Source organism: Elaeis guineensis, chromosome 1, assembly GCF_000442705.2.
Source record: "Elaeis guineensis isolate ETL-2024a chromosome 1, EG11, whole genome shotgun sequence".
In the NCBI taxonomy this organism is placed as follows: domain Eukaryota; kingdom Viridiplantae; phylum Streptophyta; class Magnoliopsida; order Arecales; family Arecaceae; genus Elaeis; species Elaeis guineensis.
Window position 1 is genome coordinate 174,671,589 of NC_025993.2, and position 27,910 is coordinate 174,699,498.

A 27,910-nucleotide genomic window follows, 5' to 3' on the forward strand; every position below is an offset into this window, starting at 1 on the left:
TATACTTCTCATAGGAGCCCCCATCCCCCAACCTCCTCGAGACCAACTTCAATGACGATGTGAAGAATGGAGGGCTACGTAAAGTTGGCTCCGTCATTCAAGATTGGAGCTGTCGCTTTGTTGGTGTGGGTGGATCCTCACTCTCTACACGTTGTTTTCACACTACTTGATTTTGACTGATTCTTATGGCTGTATTTGTGCTAGAGCCTTTTAATATAGCTAGTTTCAAATAAAAAAAAAAAAGGCTCCCATCACCACAGATTAATGGTTACAACCACTTGCTACCACCAGTGCTGCCACCTCAAGCGGTAACCACGAACCACCATTATCAATTCTTCTACCCTTCTAGCCATCTCCACTGCTAGCAACCATGACTACCACTATAGCCTTTGCCAGCAGCAACCATCATATCTGCTAGCCACCACGTCTAACAACTGCCGCCACCAGGATTGTTCATCATGAAGGCCTTACCACCACCACAAATCACCATTAACCAACCAACGTTAGCATCAACCATCACCACCACCACTTTGACCATCATTACCACCATTGGCGGCAACCACCATCACCACCACCCACAACATTTTCTTATTTCTTTTCATATTTACAAAATAAAAAATAATTAATTACGCCTAGTAATATATATACTTTCAATTTTTTTAAAAAAATATTTTTTTATTTTTTTATTTTATAAAATATAAAAAGAAAAGTGTTGCTAAACCCAGCCCAAGTAAATCAGTTCAATGTAGATGCAGGTTTACACAATTTAGACATGTTTTCTGCACGGCCTGGTAGTGTTGTGGATGGACACCATCTGATACACATAGCACGCAGTTTGGCAAAGCCTTCGGCGAATACCACCGTCATGTGCAGGTTCATATCATCCAAAACACACCCAGCCCAGCACACGGGAAAACGGGAAAAGAAAAAAAGAAGAAGAAGAAGATGAACCACCGATTTTCAATATTTCTTTCCTTTTTTCCTCTTGGAAAATAAAAAATAAAAAGCTATCACTGACGTGGATTATTTCTCAAAGGCAAAAGAAAAAAAAAAGAAAAAAAAAAAGAAGCACAAAACATCTTGGGTATTCGTGCTTCCTGTACATTTTCTTAAAATAGATTTCCAGGGAGCATGCTCAAATTATCATGCATAGCACTAGTGATATTTACATTCCAGGCTATCAACCAAGTAATAATATGCACGGCGATCTTGGCCCGTATGAAGAGTAGAAACTCCTACACTCTATTAAAACATGGCCATTTCATACCTATGTTTTAAACTAAGAGCGAGGATACCTGTGTGGGGATGAACATTTTGTTTTTCCACTTTGTAAGAGGACATCATAATTCATGGATGCCAATTGTGATAGATTCTGCAATAGAACATAACATGTCAGTGGTTTGAGGCAGAAGCTTATGATAGTTTGTAATAATTCAGATAGCAGTGAAACCAGTCAAGGACAAGTATTTGTAGCCACTTATTTGATTTCTTTGATTAAGAGTATTAGCCACTAATTTGTGAAGAGCACTTAATGTTGGATATGCAATCAAAATGGAATTCTACGATGTACCAAATGACTCTACCTTGAAAGAGAAATTGATTGAAGAAAGATCCACAGAGGTTCGGGAGTCAAACTCCTTCAGTTCACTATATTCGTCCGTCTGAACATGAGAAAACAAAAGGGTAGAACGAGAGAGCCTGTTAGTTATGCACTTTCAAGTTAAAGCAACTCCCAGGAACTGTAGAAAGAAAACATACTGGTATCAGGTAATAATTGAAACAAATAAAAGCCAACCTGAATGTGTCAGCACGTTGCCAAACTTAGTAATTTGGAATGCTGATGGTCAAGATAACATAGAACCTAAAAATCGATGCGACTATCCTTGAGTCCTATGTCATGGTTCGGTTACTGAAAATTGTGTCACATATTGTGTTTGTACCAGTACCATGCTTCTACCAACTACTGCCATGAATTGGAAGGATAAGCTTAGCACTCTTTGAGATACACAAGATGCATCAGTGAATAACTAATTTTGATATGCTCAACAGTGATAATTGCAACACATTTTAGTTCATTTAAGACATGCTTAATTTTTACTATTAAGTGAGATATTCCAATGGCCAGTAAGTCTTTGAGAGAACTCTTTGAAACATTTCTGAGCAGTGTCTCCAGAGTCAGATAATTTCTTTTCTATATAACATTCCCAAGAACAAGAATCACATAGCGCCAAAAGCATCTCCTACTTTAGCTAACACTTTTTAAATAACTGAAAATACGAATAGCACATTTCCTCACTTTTCAATGCAAGCTAGAAATAGCCAAATCTGAATTGCACCCACCGACCCACCTGAAGCACCAAGAATACATGGGTTTGGGTGGGTTCATTTTAAAGCTGGGTCCGTACACCATCATTCCAAAATCAAGCCAATAACAATAGTCAGGATTAGCTCCCTGAAACTGAGGGTCAGCTCCCAAACCCAACATAGTCGATGGTTTTCTAATTTTCTCATGTAGTTTGGTTCACCAAAGAAAATGTTATACAAAGCAACGGCTAGCACAAGCAACAGAGTTTTGAGTCAAGGGTTGCATGTTACCTACTTTATTTATTAATTAGTTTATAACTGACATATATACTAAATTTCTAGTTTTATTAGTGATTATGATGATATATTGGAAATTAAATATTATTTTGTCATTGGTGATCTTTGCATACCATGTTTTGCTTTATTTTATTTTACCTAACTTATTTCATAAATGAATTAGTGGCTGGGTACGGATTTATGTAAAATAAATGGGCTGAGGATTGGTTCATATTTCTGACATAATTATAAATGGGTCAACTATAGGCTGAGAGTTCATTCGACCCAAACTAGGCTTGACTTGATCCGAACCCAACCTAAGTTGACTCACCCAAATGCAAACACAACTTGACATCGTATATAAACTAAATTTATTTGATTAAAATATTTTTCTTCTGAATAGAGAGGAGCTGTACACAATGGGCTATGCAACAAGAGGATGGTCCTCCTTTCCTAAATATCCTTCATTTGGTACAGCTACGAAATACTTACCAACTTGATAAGCTGGTACCTTCTATCTATTAGAAGTTAGGATGCTTGTATATAGTACATTTGTCTCATCTCTCATTAGCATATAATATGGGCCCTGTTTTGTAGTTTCATTTAATTCTATTTTTTGCTTTGCATACATCAACTGTGTTTGCCTAATTTAAAGAAATTTTGCATTTTAAATTATTCTTTTTCAGATATTTATTTTCTGAGGAATTATTCCTTTTGATGAAAGATATTATTACTACATTTTCCAATTTGGCCTTTTGGTTGATTATACATTCCGCAACACACAAACAATTCCTTGTACTAAACCTTGCATTTGATCTAATCATATATAGATCCTTTCCAAGTCTATGAGCACATCAAGGGCTCGCATAAACTTCAACAATCATTAATAAAGCATGTAGCCTCCACAACCACCGCTTTTTCAAGACTCATGGCAAGTGTTTCCCTACCCAGAGATATCTTAAACAAAATTCTAGACCAAAATTACACCATTGATTTTGGGATGTGTTTCCAATGACACAAGTTAAATTAGAACTAATACATCATTTTATGATCCATAAAGTCAAACTTGAATACATGGGATAAGGCTTTAAGGTTTTTATATGGTTGTGTTAATAAACATGTATGGTGCACTAATGATAATAAAGCACAGTGGGTATGAATATTAAGATGAAATGAAAATGGATAAATTGGCATAAGTCATATGAAAAAAAAAAAAAGGAAAGAAAATCACAATAGGCATTCTTCTGCTATGATGGGTCACCAATAAAATGAGGTGTGATATAAAGATAAAAATAAGAATACCTAATATGAATAAAAGATGATTAGGGCAATCAACATGATCAATCTCTTCATGTCATATCAATGATGCCTACTAGCATCAAGATATTTAATCAAAAAGAACCTGCCCATCTTGGATTGACTTTGGAAATTCCTAAGTTAAAAACTCAGGAAGCAAATCAGTTATAATAAAACTTTGTCCAAACTCTTTTCGATATAGATTTGTATTATCACCTTTGACCACTATCTTATTAATTGCGACTTTAACCATGATCATAATATTTAAAACATATCCTAAAATATCCCAACTTCTACCCATATTCCTTTAGATTTCCATCTGGGACATGGTTTAGTTTACACATCCCGGCTTTTGGATGAAAGATAGGGACCTATACTCCAACGACACGTGTCTAGGAAGGACAAGCTCCTTTACGAGAGACCATCGACTCAGTTGAACCAACTCGAAGGGAACCCAGGTTTCACCTCTCATCCTCCACCTCGTCCTCCATCCAATCCCTCTCCTTTAGATCAGCATGATGATCGGGAAAGGTGGAGTAAGTGAGGTTCAGCACTCCGCTTGCCATGAAGGATTTCTCAAAAAAAAAAAAAAATCAATCCATCTAGTTGAATTGGCTTGCAACAAAACCATGGTTGCTGTAAAATATTTTCTTCTTCCGCATCATCTTCCTCTATCAATCCCCTCTCCTTGGGATTAGCAATGCTGATCAGAGAGAGGGTTGGTTGTTAAATCCCTCCTGGCTACAAACCAAAGATAAAATTATCATGGTGTACATCTATGCTGACACTCATCTTTGATCAAGGTGATCGGTCAGCTTCGCTGGAGATGATGGCGGTCGCTAGAAGTTTGCAAAGAAGATGTCAATAGAACAGAGGGCATACTAAATGAAGGGAGCAGAGAGGTGTGCTTTAGAGCATAGAACATAGGGAAATGAAAATACATGCTATGAGTGGAGCGCTGACCACCACCTACTTTACCCTCCACTATCGTTACCGCTGATCCAAGGGGGAGCGGCTAGATGGAAAAGACATTGGAGAATGCGAGGTGGAGAAGTGAACATGGGTTCACCATGAGCCCCTTCAAGTGCATTGGTGGTTTCTCATGAAAGATCTTTTCCCTCCTAAGATACATGTCACCTTGGCATAGGTCCTTAGCTTTCCTGTGAAAGCCAAGATAATACAAACTACATTGCATCCCTTTATCTCTACTTCATATAACATTTGACAAAAATCCGACTACCTCTTCTTATTGGAGCCTCGTAATGTCTTTATTGTACAGATGCCATACGTTAATTGGTTCTTTACTACTTAATCCGAAACTAGTGAAACTCCTGCAACCTCTTAAATGCATTTATTTCTAGCTATCTTAGTCTTCGTCCATCACAACATTCCAATTTTGATACAATCAACTTGTTTTCTTGGACTCTATCTCAAAAAGTTCTTGGTTTTACAATTGTGTTAATCTGGTTGTTGTTTCATTAATTTTTCACCTAAATCACCAGGTATCAATTAAAAAAAATGACACTCCAAAACACCACTCCACTTCATCCATTCAGTTCTAGTTCTAATACCTATAATCTTCATATATTTTGCTATTCTTTCCTATAATAGATCCAATTTATGAAACTAAATCACTTGCTTTCTCTCTTTGTCCATCAATTCTAATTGGAGCCTCATCTTCATTTATATTTTTGCTGAAATTGCATTTTATATACCTTGTTTTCATTTTGCTCATTTTTAAGCCCTCAGTCTCTAAGGTTTTCCGCTATTTATCTGCATTAGATCTTGTCCTCATCCAATGAAACACTGATATATCATAGAATGAATCATCGGTATATCATCTACAAACAGTTCACACCTTAGTATGCACTCCCGATTATTAATAGTAGGTTCATAGATGACTGGTGTAAAAGGAATACAGGCTTAGTGCAGAACTTTCTTGGAAGACCAGAATGACTAGAACTAGAAGTACACTTGTCAAACTAAGAATCTAGTGGCACTAAATTGAGTTATATGCAATGCATAACTAAAAACTCCAAATATACCTGGTTGAACTAATTAAACCAAACTATTGGTAACTGTTGCATGCAGTAAAGTTAAAACTTTCATCAATATGCTTAACTTCTACTGTGTAATAGGAATTCAAGAGTTCTAGCTCTTAAAGCTTTCCAATCAAGCAGACAACAGACCAATGCTGGAAGTAGCAGCAATTGGGCTTGAATGTAGGAGAGCAGTTTAATATAATGTGGCCATCCTCAGTACAAGCAAGAGCTAGCCCTGACAAGTAGGAGATCTTTAGATTTAGGTTATAGTGTCAAAAAAGAGGAAAGTTCAACATGATGGAAATAGTGAGAGAGGGCTCGAGATTCAAAAGGAGCAAAGAGGAAGGGGATCAGCCAACTGAAAATAGACATTATACTATTATAGGTTTGGTGGTTTGTCCATACAGTGTTCAAGGAATCAGAATTTCAGTTTGTGTTGCTAGGACAAAGGCAGATTGAGGGATCACAAGTTTATCATCACTTCACAAATCACAAGTATTACAGTTGTTGTAAAAGAAAAGTTCAACATGGTAACATCAGAGATTGTTCTCTAATCAATATCTAATTTTATGAAACATTGGATAAAAGTACTTATTTCCTAATAGTTAATCAATCTAAGTAAATTAAAAAACATGTCATGACTAATACAAATTTTGAGATTTTATTTAAAATTGAGCTGAAGATAACTTACACTTGTTTCAGGGCCAGTTTCTGGGCTAGAGATAGTTTCAACGGAGGCACAATCACTGGAGTCTTTGTTGACTGGAATCTGGCAAGAACTTTGCGAATATCGTGACATGAAATAGCTTGTATCATCTGCACTATCAGGGTTTGGAATGAAGGCAGCCTACAGACAATAATCAGTAGTTATGAGATCATAGTAAGAAGAAAATGAGTATAAGATTTGAGCAGGTATGCTTTCTGATATACAAAACAAACAAATCAAGATACATCAAGAGTACCTATGGTGCTCAATATAATTAGTGACCCATAATCTTTAATATCTTAAAAGTGGAATGGCAATTGAAGTGTAGGCATAACTGCTAGGAGAATTAAAAACAAGTCCCGTCAAATTGACCGTCTTAACAGAAGTATCAAGTATCAACAAAGAAAACCAAACACCTAATGCATGTCTAAAAGTATATGGCACAAATATTTACTTTTCTTCCATGTAGCATAAAATCCAATTGAGCCATCAAAGGAGTGAGCTCACGTATGAGAAAACAAGCCCTTGAAATTGTAAATAGAAAACATGAGCATGTGCATTTACATTTGATTATATAAATCAAGCAAGTCTATAAAAGAATTGATGGTGAGAGTCAAATGCGCAACACTATATTGGGTAGGGCTGCAAATAGGCCAGGTTGGGACCAGGGCAAGCATGAACCCAACCCAGCCTGGTTTATTTCGGTTTATGACTTGCGATTGAACCCAATCCATTTCCCAAATGGGGTAGATGAGGTCAGGTCCGCAAATCACAGTCTACTAATCTATTGAGTATAAACATCAAATATCACTTAATCAAACATTTTTAACAAGACAAATGAATAAGAGTATAGACTTAAGTAAATATGCTTGTTCAGTAGCACAAGAGTATAAAAGTAATAGTCCATCTAAACATGAAAATACTCATCTAAGAGTATATCATTCTATTTCACTTAACAACCCATCTAAACAAGGAAAAGAACATCTAAGCATATCATGTACTATTTCATTTTAATAGCCTATCCAAGAAAGACAGAAAGAAAAATATTTCATTTATTTTTTAATATTTTATTATTTCTGAGGAAAAAAAGAAGAGTAAACATCTATAAGCTTGGAAATAAAAATTGCCAACATATCATGCTTTCTAATTAGTAAGAAACTTCAAAGAAAAAGAGAACAAAGGAGACATCAAAAACATTTACTTCTTCAACAAAAAAAAAAAGGTTAATTGCAGTTAAATTAGCCATAAACGGACTGAAAATGCTGCATTGGCCAAAAATGTTGAAATGGGCCAAAACCAGCTGAAACTAACCAAACATGATGAAACCAAAAAATTCAGCCAATTTCAAAAGACATCAGCTAAAGCCAATCATTTTTGGTCAAAATATACTGGTTTCAACCAAAGCTTAAAACCTTGCTTCTGACTCTTTGGACATGGCCCTCTTAAAACATGATGATTCATTCATGCAAGCTCCATCTTTATTAATTCTAATCATCCTTTTACACCCGAAATCTCTTCAAACAGATGAATGATAGTCTGTTATTTTTGCTTGCAGTTCTAACAAGAAAGTTCCATTTAATTTGTAAGTCAAATAAATAGTCAATCTGATTTTTTCTCCTTCATACTTTCGGCCAAGTTAATGAAGCACTAATTTTTTAGCAACCAAATGGTGGTGCACTATATTTGCACAGTTGAATATGCACTTATCTACCATATATTAAAATCATTGGTACACAAACAAAATAAATCTACTTCTGATGCATAAAATCTGATTGACACTAATCTCAAAGAACTATTCATGCATACCTTTTGCGAGGAAAAATTGTCCCAGTTAATCTCCTTGAAGAAAGGATGAGCTTTTACCTGTAAATTGAATTCAACCATTAAGAAATGAAAAGATTGCAAAATCAATACAAATTCGATGCTCTCAAGTTTCTAAAGGCAGTGGAGTTAGTGGGAGTTCTTTGAAAAAAATACTAGTACGCATATATCAAGTACAACCTCTGATGCCCCATTAGCACCAAGGCGCAAGTCTGGATCTTGAACAAGTAACCTGCAGAAAATGTAATGGACAAATTAGAGTTAATTATTCAACCAGTATCCCCTAAGAAAACAATATTCATACATCCTGACCATGTCTCACAATTAGTTGGTCCTAATTAAAGGTAAAGTACTTTGAGGCAAATGGCAAGTTTTATGTAATGAAAATTTCTTTTTCTTGTCTATCTTTATTTGCTGATACAACACATAAGATATGGGATTTGGATATAACCCCTCTCTTTATAGATCAAATGCATATAAAGACCCTTCTTTTCTAAAAATCTGCAAATCAATATCTTTTCCATCCATCATAGTGGAATATTTAGTAATTTTTTTCCTCTCCCTCCCCTCACTCAGCCCCTTGGAGCTATTAACTAATAAGCCACTGTAGCTTCTCAAGAGTCAACATCAAATTCGAGTTCCCTGCTACAACCATTTTGAGACTTAAAATCTTGATTCTATCTTGAATTCAAAGATTCCAATGTTGAGGGGCAGTGTAATTCACTAATTAGAAGCCCCGAAGAACCAAGTGAAAGGAGAAACGAGAAAAGCACTAACTTGTTCTTTACGTCTAATGAAATATAAATTTGGGATCTTATCGGGAAAATTCTAGAATAAGGGACATCTTGAGCTGCCAATATTTAAAAGAGGGATCTTTATATCCAATTAGTCAGTAATGGGAATGCTTAGATGGGGAAAAAACTTAATATAACTGATGTATGAAATCATACTTATGCTCTTGTGTGCTAACCTTAATAAGACTAATTTTATAATCTAATGGAACCGGTCCCTCTATCTCTCTGTGTGTGTGGAGTTGACTATATACTTCTTATTAAATCTTTGTTAAAGGACTTAACAACTTGATGGCTATTCGTGGACCACAAAGTTTGTATGCAAGATGGTTGTCATTGTAGATTGACAGGAAATTGGACATGAGTCAATTTACAACCTAAATTAGGTACAAATCTTGATGCCCATATATGGCCAAACAACTGTTAACACTTCTACCAATCAAATGATGAGAAACATGCTGCATCAGACTCTACTTCTCACTGTCCCTGTAATATACACAGGCATGCATTATCTAGCAGCAAATTCTCATCTTACGTGCAATAACTAAAAGTTCGCCAGTAAGCAGTACAAGCATATTACTATATCAGTTGAGTATATCAGTTAATAACCAAATATACATATAGTTGAGTGTTCTTCTATTAAAGGGTATTGAAGAATTCTCCAGGGAGTGGCTTTTCCTTCAGTAACTCAAATGGGACCTAAAAGTAAGACCATTTGCAGGAAATCAAACAAGTTGTCAAAAAAACGATATCCTTTAGAGAGTAGGTTTCTAAAGAGAAAATATTTGATCCTTCCCCCAAAGCAAGCCTCAGAAAATAGCTGTATTTGGGAGGAAAATAGTGCTAGAGATGAAGGATGAATGTGGTTTAGGGATGAAAATGTATCAGATACAGATCAGACATCATCATACCCATATCCATATCTATTTTGATTTGGCGAGTACGAATATTGATACAAATTAATGCTTCCCATATTTATCTTAGATGGATACAGATAATGAATTGAATACTGAAAGTGTGAATATAAATATGAATAAGTAGGACTGATCAGGTCGCCAAATCAAATATATTAGTTCATGGAAGGTAACTTAAGTCAGTAACATTTTAATACGGTCACTTGTTTCCATTAAAAATTCATAAGTATCATAAGATTTAATGGAATAACAAAAAAAAAATGGTAATTTGCATACGGATCGATAGTTATCCATCCATATCCGTATCTGTTTTTCTTTGATGGATATGGACACGAATACAAATATTAGTTGGATGCTCATATTTGCATCCATATCCAGATAAAGTGTCAAATACAAAAATGGATCCTGATAGATATCATCCGATACACTTTCACTTCTAATGTGGTTTATTCAAAGATGCAATTCATATCACTATTACATCCAAAAATTCATTTGAAGAATAGGAGTCTTAGTAAGTTCTGTCTTTTGAATTGTTGACCAGGACTTGCTTAGATGATTAACCTAGTTTGCTCCGGACGTAAAACATAAAAAACATTGATTGCAGGTAAAATTCAGTGGGTTAGGAGTGTAATGTGGAAGTTTAACATTTCAATATAAAATAATACTAGGCAACATAGAGGAATTATATTGACATTATATTAATATGTATTTATGTTAGCCGAATGGTAGATTCAACTTAGTAGCCAAGAGGTACATTTCACTTTTAAAACCATAGAAGTTTCTATCAAGGCACCCATCTATATATGAAATAAAAACTGAGAAACAGGCTCAGAACATATTCCCATTGATAGACTCAACCAATGCCCTATTTAAATCTCTCTGCTTCACTGAGATGATAGTTTCAGTACAATGACTGCAAAATTAGTGAACACAAATGCAACGATAGCCATAACCATATTTTTGCTTGGCCTTATTCTAGGACCCTCACCTAATCAGATATTCCTGATTTGTTAAGCTTACACTATATGTTCTTAAATGGTCCCATCCAAATAACTTAAGACTTAATTTTGTGCTCTATTTTGTTTTTGTGCCATTCAAACTTATTCATAGAGTTGTTTAAAAGGTCGCTTTTACATGATATTCCAATACCCATCTTCTAAAATTGCTCCCCCCTTGCTCTTGTATTCAAAATCCAATCCCCTATCCGTCCCACTTCCTGCAGGTACAACCATATCCAGCAAGTTCTAATTGGAGTATATATGTTCTATCCGTGTAAGTTAACCTTGATTTCAGTCTGCACAATATGACCCTATTTAATGTAAGCCCCCCATGAATAATCATCATAAATCTTTTGGAAAAAAATGTCGGAATATGAAATATCAGTAAACTGTGAGGGAACTGTTGGATAAGGTAGATTTGATAAGGGATTCTCCATGTCATAAGGTTGCTTTCAAACTGGCAGAAGAACAATCTGGCATTGTCATTTAATTGTTTTTTTTTTGCTTTTTCTATCAATTTTATTTACTTTATTATATCTGGTTTTTGGAAACTGCAATTGTTTGTTTTAACCTTGGAGTATGGCTTGTCTACTTTTGAGGTGTAACAAAAGTCTTAACAATGTGATAGAACAAGAATAACTCATCTTCCTTATTAAAAGTTGCAGACAAAAACTTATGGCACAACTCAATTCCACAAGAATATAATTCTTCAAAAATGTGCATGCAGGATAATCGATATTCTTGTTGGGTCAAAAGCAGCATATTTAGATTCAAATTTAATACTTTATATAGAAAGAAGATGGGGGCACAAATTATAACTAGCTGGCATTTCAGTAAGCCACTCTCAGGAGGATCTTGAATGGAATATTCAGCGACAATGCATAAAGTAGGTTACAGAGAGCAAAGTTGAAGCCTCTCAATCATGACCTAATGGACAACCAACCATCATTTCCAGCATGATGCCTATATTTAGGCGTAGAGAACTCCTATTTAAATACCCCTTTAATACAAAAGGTTAGCAAACTATCAGCAAATTTATACATGATTAACATACATGAATACTTGAACATCGAGTCAGTTAATTGTGATGACATACATATTCACCAAAACTAGCTTATGTTGTTAGTGTTTCTTATCTGCTTGTAGTCCCTAAATCTTCAAAGTGTGCCTACATTATTTAAAAATAATTCCATTGAAAAGTCAATCTTATAATGTATTCAATTTGGCAGTAATAAAACTCAAAACCTTTTAGCCCAATCACAGACAGAAAAATGTATACTATATTTCATGACAAGGATTCAGCATTTTGCATCCTAGATTGTATTATCGACTTTTCATATTCTCCTCTAGATTCCATCTCCAACCAAATCTTGTCCACAATGGAAACTCAGCCAATTAACAAAAGGCTCCTTTTGTTGGAAAAACACAGTAGCATATTAATTCTTTTTCCTCTATTTTTCTTTCCTATCTTAGTTGCTTAATCCTTTCATCTTCTCCAACTGCAAACCAATTACACCATTCAATATCAATTAACATTTGAATTTTAAATTTTTGATTTTTAGAATTATTAAACTTAAAATATCTCATCCCAATTAAGGGCAGCAATTTATGACCCTCTCTGGACAATCTGACCAAGATAAGGAGGTTTGGATTTGGCATAAATAGATTAGGGTTATAAACGACATGATCCAAATTACCCATTTATTAAATGGGTCAGGTGTATTTTTAGAGTCTCGAACTGTTCAACCTGTTTCAAGCTATTTAATAATTGGATTGGGTTAACATGGTTAAAACCCAAATTTTTTAGGACCAATTTAACTAGTTATCACAGGCCTGACTCAATCTAGCTTGTTTATTAAACAGGTTACATGTGTTGGACTGATTTGCCTAATTAATAACCAAGTCAGGTTCAGTTTTGGATTTCTGACCTATTGGCTCAGGCTTGGTTGACAGGTTTTCCCTAATACTTGTTTCAACCTACCCCAGACCCTGGCCTGACCCAACACATTGCCACCCCTAATAGTAATATGGTAATATTATTCATTTAAGTCTCTACGATTTATATAATCTTTATATAATATAATATAATGTAAAAGTTTCTGTTCATGAATTATATATTCATAACTTTTTCTTCAAATGTGCATTGCATGGTCCCAGCAGCTAGTAGCATAAAATATTGAAAACTGCAGACTACTGTTGACCAACCAGAAAGTTAGAAAACCAAAAAGAAAAATCTGACAAACCTGTCGATCAAGTCTTTGGCTTCATATGACATGTCATCAGGAACATGAGGCCAGGGAATTTTCCTGTTTAATATGTTCTCAAAGATCATCTGTATACACATAAAACAATAAAATATTTCGTAAAATGAAGCTCTCCATCCTGGCTGATTTTGTATAAAAATCATATTTAGAAACTACTTTATACAGAAATTGTAATCGAATAAAATAAGCTCCAATTACCAATCTTCACAAGTCAGACAAACAGTTGAAATACATTGAATTGGTAATATAAGTGAAGTCAAAAAGAACTTTGCCATATTAATAGTTTGTGCTTTTTGAGTTTACAAGTTGGGTTGCATGCTTCCATCAGTGAGAGACCAGTTTTTATACTTTGAATTTTGTTTTAATTATTCCTGTTTACGAATTTTGACCCGGCCCTGCTCTTTAATCATTAACAGTTTGATAAAAGGTGAGATGTTATACATATCTTTAAATCCACTACAGGAAAACAAGTACATTCATGATATAGACAAGGTCAGGCATTTCAGTGACATGATCAACTATCACAAACCATGGTCAGGTCGGGTTTTTAATCATCAGCTATATGTGTTTATTATCAACCTTGATCAGCAATTGCCAAAAACGGTGCTAAATGTATAAACATGGTTACACCAAAAACCTTGAATGATTTTGAAACTAATTACATTAGGTTACTTCATGAGAAAAATGAGACTTCCATGAGTTAAAAGAAATCCACGTCCATATGCCCAAAAGTAGACCAGATACATGCCTTTCATGATTTCCAGTTTCACTTCCATTAACAAAGAGATGCTGAGGCAAGACATATATTCATGCATTGAACAACCACTTAATTCCCACTAGTTATTTACTAAAACAATCCACTTTCATGCATAAGACAATCTCAAATCCCGAGCCTCTTGCCATGATCTTGACCATGGTGAGTATGAATGGTACCATACCATTCTAGCATGAAACCAGAACTAATATGTGTGTCAGGATTCCAAAACAGCTATATTGGTACCACACCAGCCCTACCAATCCATACTGTGCATACTGGCACTACCGTGAGACATATCAATCAATGCTGGTGGTTTTTCAATTTTTTGGAATATGGTGGTCTCAGCATGTACTTCCAGTACTAGCATCATATGGATACCGTGTCATTCTAATGGAAAAATAGTATGATGCCTGGTACTGGTACTTAAAACTTTGATCTTGACACTTGTCAATGCATGAAGATGACTCCAACACTAAATTCTTAACATATACAAGGCAAAGAGATTTAGAAAACATGCAACATGGAATCCCTTAGCAAACCAAATACCCATGATCTCATGATTATTGATGTGGAGAAGTTACTCCACCGAGGGTGAGGCACTTTAGCTAAGATGGATAATGTTCAGTAATTAGAAGTGATTAATGACCATGACTAAATAATTATCATAAGAAACATAAAAGAATGTAACTTATAAAATATAAACACATTATCAAATATAATAATATTCTGAACAAATGATTATCTTCCAATAAATAGGAACATAAACCTGCATGAGATAGCCATTCATAGACATTGGTAGTTGTATGCGAGCTTCTTGTATTGCTGAGATCAATATCAAATCACAATATAGCCAGGAAGAACTAAATATGGTCAACCAATTTTAGCTCAAGCATTTAATAGAATCCATAAAAAAATCAAATATTCCAATCTGAGGGTGCTTGCAGGAAAAAATTCCACGGTTCAAAAGCAGCTTAATTTCCCAACTTTTCAGTTCCCATAATGTCCCTAATTTATTATCTCTCTCTTAGATATTTAAACATCCTAAACTTCTTAAACTTCTGCTTTTTTTTATTTTAAACAGTTCCTAGATTGAGTCCAAGCAGGAACTCACCTTACAAGACTCTGAGGAATAGACCAAGAAACAAAGTCTATTTAAGTTAAGATTTCCATGATTTCTAGGATTATATGGATGAAAAGAATTTCACATCCAAAATCTAAATTCATAGTGATCTATTGCATATGGCAATACTTAAATTATCTAGGATTCTAATACACAAAAATAATTTAAATAGTTCTCCAATTAAGGTTTATTAGCATCTAATTCATGTTAATTTTTTAAAATTTATGTTCTCCTAAAAATCTTTAGTACTAGTCACATGTGGTCACGTGTCCATTATAACTGGTAGATAGAAAAGTAGGCAGCGAAGAACTAACAAACTGCTCAGTGGGATTAAATTGCTAATATAATGTTCAACAAGGATATATCCAGAGCTAGGTGCCAATTGGGCTTACATGAAGTGCATTTACACTATGCAACAGTTCAAGTTACTGGGTCAGCTCTTTTGTGGACAAAGGAAATGCCCAAGGATGGATTATCATGGTAAGATCCTACTTCATTCACATGAATATCCGCAAATCTATCAATCCACTGTGCCACCTAAAATGAATTTCAAAAGAATGCTTCCCTTTGATAGCCTTAGTCAACCTTTGGTTGTTTATCATGGTTGATCAATTGCTAGTTCAAACTAATGGAGCATTGATAAGGAGTAATGCCACATAGAAACTGGTGCCACACAGGTGAGAATCCCAGAAAGAAAGATCAACCATAAGGATTCTCCATATTTATAAATCCTTGAAGCTGATATGCAATTCCACAACCAAAACCAATTGTCCTTTCATAAAATATAATATCAAACCTCATTCCAACATGAGATAGTCCAGTTAAACTAAAATACCTATCCTTTTTTTTTTTTTAAGCTTAATTCTCACATCCCATGCTGATATCCATATTGTTATATTAGCTCAAATATTTTCATATTTTCAAATATATTCATATTTTAAAAGCTAGTATATTTCAAGATATGAATATTTGTTTGACTAGAAGACTGCTAAAATTATGTGGATATTTTAGTTGTCAGCATCCCTAATAGTTGATAAAGTTTAATCATTGTGGATTTACTTTTCAGCAATTTTAAAGAAAGCTCAAATGTTTGTAATGAATAGATCCACAAGTCATGGCTTCTGTAACTTTTTCTTTCTTTTCTTTACAAAACCAACAATGAAACAAAGATCTTTGAACCTTGTGCTCAATAATTTAGTTCACGAACATTTGTATAGTTGTAGACTACCTCAGGAAGCCTAGCTGTGAATGGTGGGATCCCTGTTATGAACTCGAACAAGATAATCCCCACAGACCACCAGTCTGCAGCATAGCCTACAAAGAAATAGCAAAGAAGTTAATTTCATCTTCTTTAAGAACTTGATAAAAAGCTTGCAATATGGAATGTGCTAAACCATGTGCAGTTCCAAGAAGAATTTCAGGTGCCAAATAGTCAGGTGTCCCAACAGCAGAACGCCGGCTTCTCTTTACTCTTTGGAGAGTATTTGCAGAAAAAGCATGCTGATGCTGGCCATCTAATAGAATGGAATCGGTTGTCCCAGATGCAGACAAGTCCATCGCACTATTGATCAGACCAATTTTTGATAATCCAAAGTCTGTAAGCTGCTACAAATAGAAATCAATATGCATTTTCATTAACAACAAAAAAAAGTCTGGAAGCTGGAAGAAGTAACTATGAATTTTCATTAATAATAAAAAGATTTCTGCAATTCATACTATGATATGTCAAATATATGATAAGATTCTGGGCCACTGGAATGCTGTGCATGGTGTCATTCATCACTACTATTTCTCTTGCTCATGTTCATGATGCAAAGAAAAAAAATATATGGAATTGTACAAGCTCGTGCCTAGAAAAAGGGTAAGTTGACAGAATCATAAAATGTCAGGTCACCTTTATGTGCCCATCGCGAGCTATCAGTATGTTGTCTGGCTTCAGATCACGATGAATAATTCCCAGGGAATGAAGATATTCCAATGCAAGAACCTAATATAGTATAACACGCACAATAAGGAAAAAGTTTCGAAAGAATGTAACAATATTGCATGGAATTAGTCTTGAACAAACCAGTTCAGCAACATAAATGCGAGCTACATCTTCCTCCAAGCAACCAACTTTTCTAAGCAGGGAATATAGATCACCTCCATTGAGATATTCCATGACCAAATAAAGGTTGTCTCTGCAGGTGAAGGAGTAAAAGAAACGGACCTGCAAAAGTACAAGAAAAATATGGATGAATCTTGCACCTAAAGCAAAATAGTTTGACTGGTGCAGAAGCTTTCGCTACATCAGCATCAAGAATGATGATAACAAATGAAAGCCAGAAAAGGGAACATGTATAGTTTTTCTGCTTATATACTCTAAACTATGCAGAAAACTTGATTTGTTTATATTCGGATGATAAATAAGCTAAACAGCAACAGAAAACGTATAGTGAAAAAAAAAAAAGAAGAAGCTTTTCAACAAAAGTAAAATGGTATAGCTGATTGAATTTGACTCAACATAATGAAAAAGGTAAAATGTAAAAAATAAAGGATTATACAAGTGGATGAATTTTATGACATGAAACCTGAGTCATATTCTGCATGCAAGAAGCATATATCGATCAGGACTGGAGTCAAGTTTCATGCTAAAGGGGGCCAAGTTACTTTATAAAGACAATGATCATATTGCTATAATAGCCAAAGATATGCTCTTATTTTTTTGATAATTTCAGATTAAAGAATCAAATATTCTTCAGGAGAAGATGCATAAGAATCTGACAGAGGAAGATGTATTCATGATATTAATCAAATTTTAGCTACTAGGTGGAAAAAAATGTTGTATTCTTAATATTTGGATCACACTCATGGACCAAGATCACATATTCATATATACTCTCTTAAATTAAATTACTGTAACTATAGATGCAATTAAAGCCAGTCCATGAAAATAATCTGAGAGGTCTCCAGGGCAAGTTACAGGCAGAACTAGAAAAGAGTCAATACGAGGGAGATAATTCTCAATAGGCTATCTACAAATGTAAAATATACAAAAGGAAAGTTACTAGGAGCAACTGAACCTATAGAAAGCAATATGAGAAAGATGTACGAGTTGCATATAGGATTGGGAACTGAAAACTGCCTGATGGCCGTAGGCTGGGGTGCCTGACAATTGATGTCTTTAGCATGTTTCTTTAGAATATAGAACAGGAAAAATATGTAAAAAAGATTTAAAACAGAATCTTAGGAGTTTTAGCTCTTATATAGGGGTTTTAAGGAAAGATATCTGTTTTGTTAATGGGATATCAAGAGGCAATGGACAGGATTTTACAATGAAAGCCTCCATGCTAAGAAGCACTCCACAAGAAGTCGGGCTGTGGCTGCATCTATTGGAGTTATTTCAAACTTTAGGGGTGATTAAAGCACTAAATGAATGAGTTTGGAGCACCATGCCATCCAGATTAGTAATATGTCAATAAAATTTCACTGACTTTTTCTTGGGTAGAGGAGGGATGGTTTAATGAAGATCTTCTCCTGGCGATACACAAATTCATTCATTCAAAAAAAGAGAGATATATATTCAAGGCTCACAAGAAACAAGGTCCTTTTTGCTTGAAAATGCATAAAAGCACAGAAAGAAAATGAAATTACCACAAATGGATTTCTGACTGTTATTAGAATATTACGTTCAGCCAATATGCGTTCAACATCGTTTTTCCGTATCATATCCAATTTCTTAAGTACCTGCAGCAGCAACAATCTGAAATTACCTAATCAGCTTTCGACATGTAGACAACAAGATCTCTTTGTTTGGCCAAACTATATAACTCTGCAATTAATTCTTGAGTGATGGATAGATCTCTCAATATGATTGGAAGAAAAGCAATACCAACAAATTCAATATATCAAATGAAATAGACTGATAGCAACAGGTTAATTAAGAAAAGATAGATAATTAGACATGTACACATCTACCAAGAAAAGGAAAAGGCTTGTAGCCAAGTCCGGTGTCTTAGTATCAGACCCCATACTAGTACTATCCTATTCTAGTGTCAATACACAGTTCGGTATGGTACAACTCGATGTACCAAGTGTCAGCACAATATGGTACGACAGCCCAGTTCTGTACCTGTGTGGTATGGTACTCCTGATTCAGTATGGTACGTATTGTACCAACTAGTATGGCAAACTTTGCTTGTAGCAAATACAAATGTATAGTTTGATTATGAAAGAAAGTCACATGAAAGTGTGGTCCAGAGATGCACATGTGATATATGCCTTTTACAACACCGAGTGGAGAAGTTACATGCTATATGAAAATAGCTATTATCAGCAAAATGGATAAAGGAACCAATGATAACCATGAAACAACATTTGCAAGTGTTGAATAACAAAGCAACAACTGCTTAATTGGATGGAATAAGAAAATTAGAATGATACGCGTAACTAATATAACGTCAAGAACACTTGTTCAGTCTAACAATTGTGCTCAAATACTTGCTGCTAATGGTGATCCTTTTAGTAAAACATAAAAGCAGTGATGTATTTCATATTTTTCAATCTAATTTTCTGAAAAGACATGATAAAAAAATAGTATAAAATTAGACTAGTGTATGGCTGGTACCGAAACTGGCATACAAAACGAACAAGTTGATTGAGGGTTTTAAAGAATTGGACCATGTTTTGGTTACTGCTACCAGATTATAATTTGGTTTGGTGTGGTTTTGACCTAAGACCCAGTGGGTCACCATGGAAGAGAAAACCCTTAAAACCTAAACCAGGCCCCTATGATAGCGGACGGTGTAGTAGGCCAAATAATATTCAAGGCTCAGTTGAGGTAATTAAGGAGGAGACATGGCTCATAGTTAAGTGAATGAACTACTGGATATTATGTACCAAAAAAAAAACTACTGGATATTAACCAGAAAAGTGAAGCAGCCCACATGATTATACCTATACCAAAATCTTATTTCTTAATTTCATTGGGCTTTTTTAAAATATAGATTACAAGTACACTAATAAGGTTTGAAGTTTCCATCGAAACCAATCCATTTTCGGCCAAAAAGGAACAGTGTTGGTTGAAGCGGATCTAAAACTAACCAAAATTTTCAGGTTTGCTCCATCTGGCCAGTTTCGGTCAAGTTTTGGCAGCTTCAGGCACCTTCGGCCTAACAAACAGAAAGTTTTTTCACTTTTTTGTTTAGCATGCATATATGATATATCTAAGGCTCTAGTTACCAAATTTGTGTTATTCTTGTTGAAGCTTTGTTAATATGATGAGTAACCTGCATCTTGAAAAAATGAAATAAAATGTTTTTACATATATGGGTTTCTTCCTTAGATGGGTTATTCAAGTGGAATAGAATAAACCATACTCATGCTCCTTTTCATGTTTAGCTTAGATGGGTTATCAATATGGAATAGAATGAAATATTCCTAAATGGATGTTCTCTTGCTTAGATCGGTTATAAAAATGAGTGGAATGAAATATTGGTTAAATGGATTTTTTTTCCTTGATCATTCATTCATTCATGTCAAAAAGGCTTTGTCTTCTTTTGTTGCTAGAATTATATTATCAGAAATTCAATTCAAATTTTCTAGAGTCCTCTTAGTTTCAAACATGTCAAGTAATAAGAAAAAGACTTTGCAGGTAATTTAACCTTTTTTATTCATTTATGAATTAATTTGACCCTTCTAGAGTTCACATGATAAAAGGAAAATGCTGTCCTTCTTCCAAGAACGTATTTCCATGGATCTTGGAATTTGAAGCTTGCACCAGCTAAGCAAGCTTGAATGTTGAAAAAAATTCTTATATCAAAACAAAGTCGTTTGATAGTAGGTAACATAGAGATCAGAAAGAAAAAGTGTTAGTAGCAAAAAGCTCTGTAGAGTTAGGTTGGACTTGTCTTACAACACCATTGTGTTGAGAAGTTCTAATATTCACCAATGAAGAACTACAAAGAAAATAAACTTAAAAATATCTATTCATCAATTTTTGATGGCAATGCCTTTGCTGACTTAATCAACATAACCATGGAAATCAACCGGCAATGGCATACTGGATTGATAAAACTTTGAAGCACATTGTTTAGATCCCATTCACACAGCAGATTGTAAAAGAGTCAGAGATTAGAACAAACAACAAGGTGTCAAGGTCATCTCTTTAAAGAATGCAGCCATAGTAAATTAGTCAAGGTCAAACAGATACCAAATATCTTTTTAAAGCATGTACCTTTATTGCAAATAGATCTCCTGTTGTCCGCTTTCGAGCAAGAAAAACCTTACCAAAGGCCCCTCTGCTGATTGGTTTGATGATATCAAAATCATCAATACTCGTCCTCTCTTTGTGCATGGGATGTAAAGGAGCTGGGGTCGTACACTGAGCTGCATTTGACGTAGAAGGTTCTCTGATGTCTTCAGGTTGAATAATGCTTTTAAATCTTTTTTTATCCCTTAGTTCAATGGCCAGTAGAAATTTCTCTCTGAGCATTCCCATCAAAGTGTTTTTCAGATACAGTCTTCATGCATCAAATGTGAAAATGTATTCTCAAAACTGAAACCAAAACTTACTTAAGTAATTTTTTTATACGGCTTCCAAATGTATCTATTATCAAAGCCTTGAGCTGGCTATGTTGCAGAATGTCCAGTATTTCATGCAAGCACTTGTTCAAGAGCTCAGAAGCCCCTTCATTTGCAAGATCACAGCTTGCAACCTTACGAGCTATATCAGCAATTTCATTCATCTGTGAAACAAGATTTATCTAAATAAACAAAGAGAAACTTCCTTTCTTCATTTTTGCAAGTCATGTAGAACGAACAACAACAACATAATTAGGGATGCAAATGAACCAAGCAACTTGCGAGCTGCTTGAGCTCGACTTAGGTCCAAGCTCGAGTCCACGCAACTATTACCACACTTGATTGGAGCTTGAGTAGCTCGAACAATTTTTCGAATCGATCTCGAGTAGGAAAATACTCAATTCGAAGGGTCACATGCCCAGAGGAGTATATATACCTTTTAATAATATTATATTTTATTTATAATATGTGTTATTAATTTATTTTTTAAAATATAATATTGTGTTATATTTTTTATTAACCATATTTTTTTAATTATGACCAAGGCTAAATTTGAGCTCGAACACGAGCTTGAGTATGGTTCAATTGATATTCGAGTTGAGTCGAATCAATCTTGTATTCCGCTTTTTTTTTAATCGAGTTAAATTGGAGCTTGGATATTAAGGCTCACTAGATCTCAAGTTTTGAGACCGAATATTTTGAATCGAGTCAAGTTTGAGCCTCCAGCTATATAACTCGACTCAACTTGATTGCACCCCTAAACATAATCTAAATGGACTATTTGATTAAAAAAGAGAAAAGAGAGAAAGAAAGAGTAAATATCATTTCTAATGACTTGACTAGAAAACTAAAGCCAGTCATAGAGCTAAAGCAAAAGGGTGCTGATACTAACCAAAATTATAGAGAAACTGAAATACAAGAATCAAATGAGCATGAAAATTTTATTTTATGATCATATCCTTCTGTGAACATATCTTTACCGTAACATATTTCACATCACTATAAATTAAGGACAAATCTCAAGAAGCAAATGTTTTGAAATGCAACACTATGTTGGCTTCCAATCAGGGAAGATGCCTAAAGCATCAATTTTCATGACCAAACCCGGAATCGCCAAAGCATCCAAATTCTCTATCTATGCGCCAGGCCTGTCTTTCCCTTTCAGAAATACCAGCATCCACCCCATGGATTGAGGTTTATTCTCCTTTTACTTTGTGAATCTTTAGGATTTTTCAACATATTCTGAAAGTCATAGAATAGAATTCAGGAAAGAATATGGTATTATCATCAAAACAAGTCACCTGATTTACATCCTCATGCTCAGAAGGGTTGTTGTGCTCCAACCAATATAAATCAAAGTGGCTTGATCTAGGAGTGGTTGTCGAGGAAGCTGGTGTCATACTACCATTGGAAGAAGTATGATGACAAGCTCCAATCTTCATTGCCAAAAGAATCTTCAAATTATTAGAAGTTGCCACATGAGAATCATCTATGCAAGCAGTATCCATCTCGTGAAGATCTTCAAACATCCCTTCTGTACCTTTGCTGTGCCACTCTTGTACTCTAGGAGAATGGCATTCAGATCCCATGACTGAGTTAGCACTTTGTACCCTCGAAATCTCAGGACTGCTACATGATGCACGGTTACTCTGATTGTAAGACTCCACAATCTGTTCTAGTATCTCTGCAATTTTCAGTAGTCTTTCGTCCACATCAAAACCTTCTAAATCACACTTGTCAGCATAAGCACATATATAGGAATGAGATTCCAAATGAGAAGCTGGAACATTCTCCTCACATATCCTGCAAATTACTGTATCTAGCCCTTCAGAACATTCTTCTCTTTCTTGAAGTGAATCACAGCTGGACTCATGCAACAGCTCTTCCGGAAGACTGCCATCTAATCCATGATGTTGTGAAACAACATCCTCATGACTGGAGGTTAAGACTTTTCTACTTACGGGATAACTGAAACTGCAAGCATCAGATTCTACAGTGAATCTCTGACTCATACGGGTGGAAATCTGCAAGGATGAGAGGAATTTAGTAAGATATAAGGTTACTCCTAAAGATCTGGTAGCTGTTAAAACATGCATTAAATTCCTCAATTTGAAAAATACCTCACTATGCTCCTCTGAAGGATGTTTCACTAGGCCATCCAAACCTAGGTCAGCATGGTCATGCTTGGAAATCCATTTCATTTCAACAGCAGGAACACGTTCTAGACACTGCTTGAATCTATCAAGAGAGTCCTCATACATTTGTCCACTATCTTTCTGGAACTGCAACAGCCTGGTGCAGCGTGTCAAGATGAAGAGCATGCGTGTTATAAGTTGCTTCACAATGCCTGCTTGGCACTTCTGCCTCCTATCGGCAAGGTCCTGAACTATTCTCTCACAGTTTTCCCGGAAATGAGAAGAGGTCATCTCTATGCACTGCTGCGAGAGAATCAGTAAATCTTCAGCTATTTCTTGTACTTCTGATACAGAATCCTTCTCAATGGCATCCATTTCCCGTGCAAAAGCAGCCAGCTCTGCATTCACCGCTTCTTTAGCAGCATCAAACTTTGAATGTAACGATCCCAAAAGTTCCTGAATTCAACTCAAACCAAATATGATCATTTTAAAAAGGTGAAAAAAAGAGAAGAGAGCACAGAACATTTAATCGCAAGAAAAAGAATAAAAGCTTGTCATGATCCACTAAGTGGTCATTATTTTTATCCATCCTTTATCTTAAAGTCCAAGTATTCATCAAGAGAAAAAGGTAAAATACCCTCAAATCACTATAACTGCGGGCTCGGAGATTGTCAGGTCTAATACCACCTATAGGTCCCAGTTCATGTGAAAAGCTTTTTTGGCCTTTTGATGCTTTTTTAGCCGAACTGCTTTCTGGTATTGATGGCCTTCCAGTGAGATCTCTTTGATCCACGGAATATTTGGCTGCTGCAATATTCTTCTTCTTCTTCAGCAGTTTAGCCAGTGCCCTGTTGACCTGGCAAATTGGTAACAGGATTGGTTCATAAAGAAGTCAAAGATATGTAGATTTGTACCAAGGTTGATGCATCATGCATTTCAATCACAAATTACCTCAGAGTTGTGAGTTCTAGAAGAAGCTTTATCAGAATCCTTGGTGCTTAGATAAGAACTGAACCAACGACCGCTTTTTTTACCATCACGCAATACTAAATGAACACAGCAAAACCATATAAATGCTTTACATTATTCACTCCCAAATCATCTGGCTTCTTTGCTAAGGCAACATATATTAAATGCATGTGCCCAAAGACAAACTGCATTGAAACAAATAGTTGTACAGCAGCCTATAAAGATTGATTCATGATCTATGACTACATTAATAGACCAAACAAAGTTAAGCTTATATATATATATATATATATATATATATATATATATATATATATGTACCAAGGTTGATGCATCATGCATTTCAATCACAAATTACCTCAGAGTTGTGAGTTCTAGAAGAAGCTTTATCAGAATCCTTGGTGCTTAGATAAGAACTGAACCAACGACCACTTTTTTTACCATCACGCAATACTAAATGAACACAGCACAACCATATAAATGCTTTACATTATTCACTCCCAAATCATCTGGCTTCTTTGCTAAGGCAACATATATTAAATGCATGTGCCCAAAGACAAACTGCATTGAAACCAATAGTTGTACAGCAGCCTATAAAGATTGATTCATGATCTATGACTACATTAATAGACCAAACAAAGTTAAGCTTATATATATATATATGTGTGTGTGTGTGTGTGTGTGTGTACATATGCATATACATATACATATACATATACATATATATATATACATATACATATACATATACATATATATATATACATATATATATATATATATATACATATATATATAATGTATGTATGTATATGTATGTATATGTATGTATATGTATGTATATGTATATATATGTACGTATATGTATGTATATGTATATTTGTGTATATATATGTATGTATATGTATATATATATGTATATCTATCTATCTATATATATGTATGCATATGTATATATATGTGTGTGTTTGTATATATATGTGTGTGTGTGTGCGCGTGTGTGCGTGTGTGTCTATATATGTGTGTGTGTGTGTGTACACACACATAGACACACGTATATATATACATGTATACACACACGTATATACATGCATATATACGTGTACCCGTATATATGTGTGTGTGTACACGTATATATGTATGTATATATATATTTATACACACACATACATATATACGTGTACACACACACATGTATATATGTATGTATACATATGTACGTACATATATATGTACATATGTACGTATCCACACACACAGATATATGACACACTCATTAATTCTTTGAAACTTCTCCGTTGACATGGCGTGTGTGTGTGTGTGTATAACATGAATACATAAGTATTATCCCATCCACAAAGAGCTACTTTAGAAATTACTTTTGTGGGAAAGTTTACAACTTGGTCCAAGGAAATTAAATTGACTTCCAACACTACATACTTTCTCACAAGACACACTCATTAATTCTTTGAAACTACTCCCTTGACATGGTTTTACATTACATACATTACATACATACATACATTACATACATTACATACGTACATACATACATTACATACATACATACATACATATATATATGTATGTATATGTACATATATATATATATATACACACACACACATATATATGTATATAAATACATATATATATATATATATGTATGTATATGTACATATATATATATGTGTATGTATATGTACATATATATATATATGTGCATATGTATACATACATACATATATACATACATATATATATATATATAGATATATATAGATACATACATACATACATACATACATACAATACATACATATGTACGTACGTATGTATGTATATGTATATAACATGAATACATAAGTATTATCCCACCCACAAAGAGCTACTTTAGAGACTACTTCTGCGGGAATGTTTACAACTTGATCCAAGGAAATTAAATTGAGTTCCAACACTACACATGCTTACGAAACACCTTCATTAATTCTTTGAAACTACTCCCTTGACATGGTTGCTTCCTCTTTTGCTTCGAAGAGACAAGTTTGTTTTGCATATTTTATAGAAAGTTCACAGAAACAGCTATTTTTTACATAGGGATTTTCTGGTTATTTAATTGAAAGAGAATCAAAGGTAACTTCTCATAGGCTTGACACAGCAATCTACCACGACCTTCGTTAGCCCTCAAAACCGTCTCTTTATTCCAGTTTCTCACTAAGATGAGAAAAATTACGTATTATCTATGCTCAGTTACCACAAATTTCCCCGTTAAGTTCACAGATTATGTCGATACCAGAACAAAGAAATCAAATAACCACTAATTTCCCAGACAAGAACCGGTATAGCTAGATAATTTAAACGGAAAATCGGCCATAAAATGGAGGACGAAGAATAAAAAATTCACACCTTTTCCATCATCCACCCATGGATTCGCAACATCGGCAGCCTTATTCCTGGCGAACAGCCGGGCAGCCCCCCTCTTGGCCGACGCGCAACCTCCAGCGCCATCCACGGTGGGCGCCGGCGAGTCGTCCCCGCCGGAGCTGGAAAGGTCCTCCGACGGCGCCCGGCGCGTCCTGATCCGGTTCAGCCCGGACGGAATCCCGCCCGGATTGCCCTCCGCCATCCAATCCAAGAATCAAGAAAAGAAATAGAAACCGCCCCAAAGACGATCTCTCTCCGACGTTATCGCCGCCGCACAGGGAAGAAGAATCGGATCACCTCCATGGGAGAAGAAGAGCGGGCGAAGGGATTGGGGTTCGGAAAGGGAGTCAAACCCTAGAGTGCTGAAATGGTCCTGGGGGCGGTCGGCGCCGGTCTCGATCTCGTCGGGTTTAAAACGAGAGGGAGACGTTTCAAAACTGGCGATTTCTTTTTTTCTCTTTTCTTTTCTTTTGGTTGATCTGGGTTATTTTTTTGGGTTTATGTTTTTCGGGTTCGGATGAGAGGGAAGCGG

At 35.1% G+C, this 27,910-nt stretch overlaps 1 protein-coding gene across 6 annotated transcripts; it reads right to left on the reverse strand.

The window, feature by feature from the left end:
- Positions 1 to 957: 957 nt before the first annotated feature.
- On the reverse strand, positions 958 to 27,910 carry LOC105039689 (probable serine/threonine protein kinase IRE4). Of its 6 annotated transcripts, none has more exons than XR_012137120.1 (19): positions 27,361 to 27,909; positions 24,937 to 25,031; positions 24,623 to 24,841; positions 23,971 to 24,441; positions 23,152 to 23,874; positions 21,842 to 22,014; positions 21,504 to 21,753; positions 18,923 to 19,015; positions 17,358 to 17,498; positions 17,184 to 17,276; positions 16,684 to 16,891; positions 16,518 to 16,603; positions 13,392 to 13,480; positions 8,626 to 8,677; positions 8,431 to 8,487; positions 6,610 to 6,765; positions 1,796 to 1,963; positions 1,584 to 1,661; positions 958 to 1,372 (listed from the first exon to the last, which is right to left on the reverse strand). XR_012137120.1 is itself a non-coding variant. In XM_010915940.4 (18 exons), exons 1-18 carry the CDS (start codon positions 27,578 to 27,580, stop codon positions 1,280 to 1,282), a joined length of 3,300 nt encoding a protein of 1,099 aa, XP_010914242.1. In that variant the 5' UTR covers positions 27,581 to 27,908; the 3' UTR covers positions 958 to 1,279. The 6 variants fall into 6 exon arrangements, 3 of the variants coding, with proteins under 3 accessions (XP_010914242.1, XP_010914243.1, XP_019702596.1); XR_002163627.3 differs by having other exon boundaries at positions 1,315 to 1,372; positions 1,796 to 1,960; positions 16,684 to 16,894; positions 27,361 to 27,910; XR_002163629.3 differs by having other exon boundaries at positions 1,315 to 1,372; positions 16,684 to 16,894; positions 27,361 to 27,910.

What these genes read in the sequence shown, in the direction of transcription:
- LOC105039689 (XM_010915940.4), bottom strand. Translation starts at nt 27,580, where the DNA reads ATGGCGGAGGGCAATCCGGGCGGGATTCCGTCCGGGCTGAACCGGATC. An exon ending in TCTTCTTGGAACTGCACATG is followed by an intron (nt 16,604 to 16,683) that starts GTTTAGCACATT and finishes ATTTCTTTGTAG; the next exon opens with GCTATGCTGCAGACTGGTGG. An exon ending in AAACTGGCCCTGAAACAAGT is followed by an intron (nt 1,662 to 6,609) that starts GTAAGTTATCTT and finishes TCTCATGTTCAG; the next exon opens with ACGGACGAATATAGTGAACT.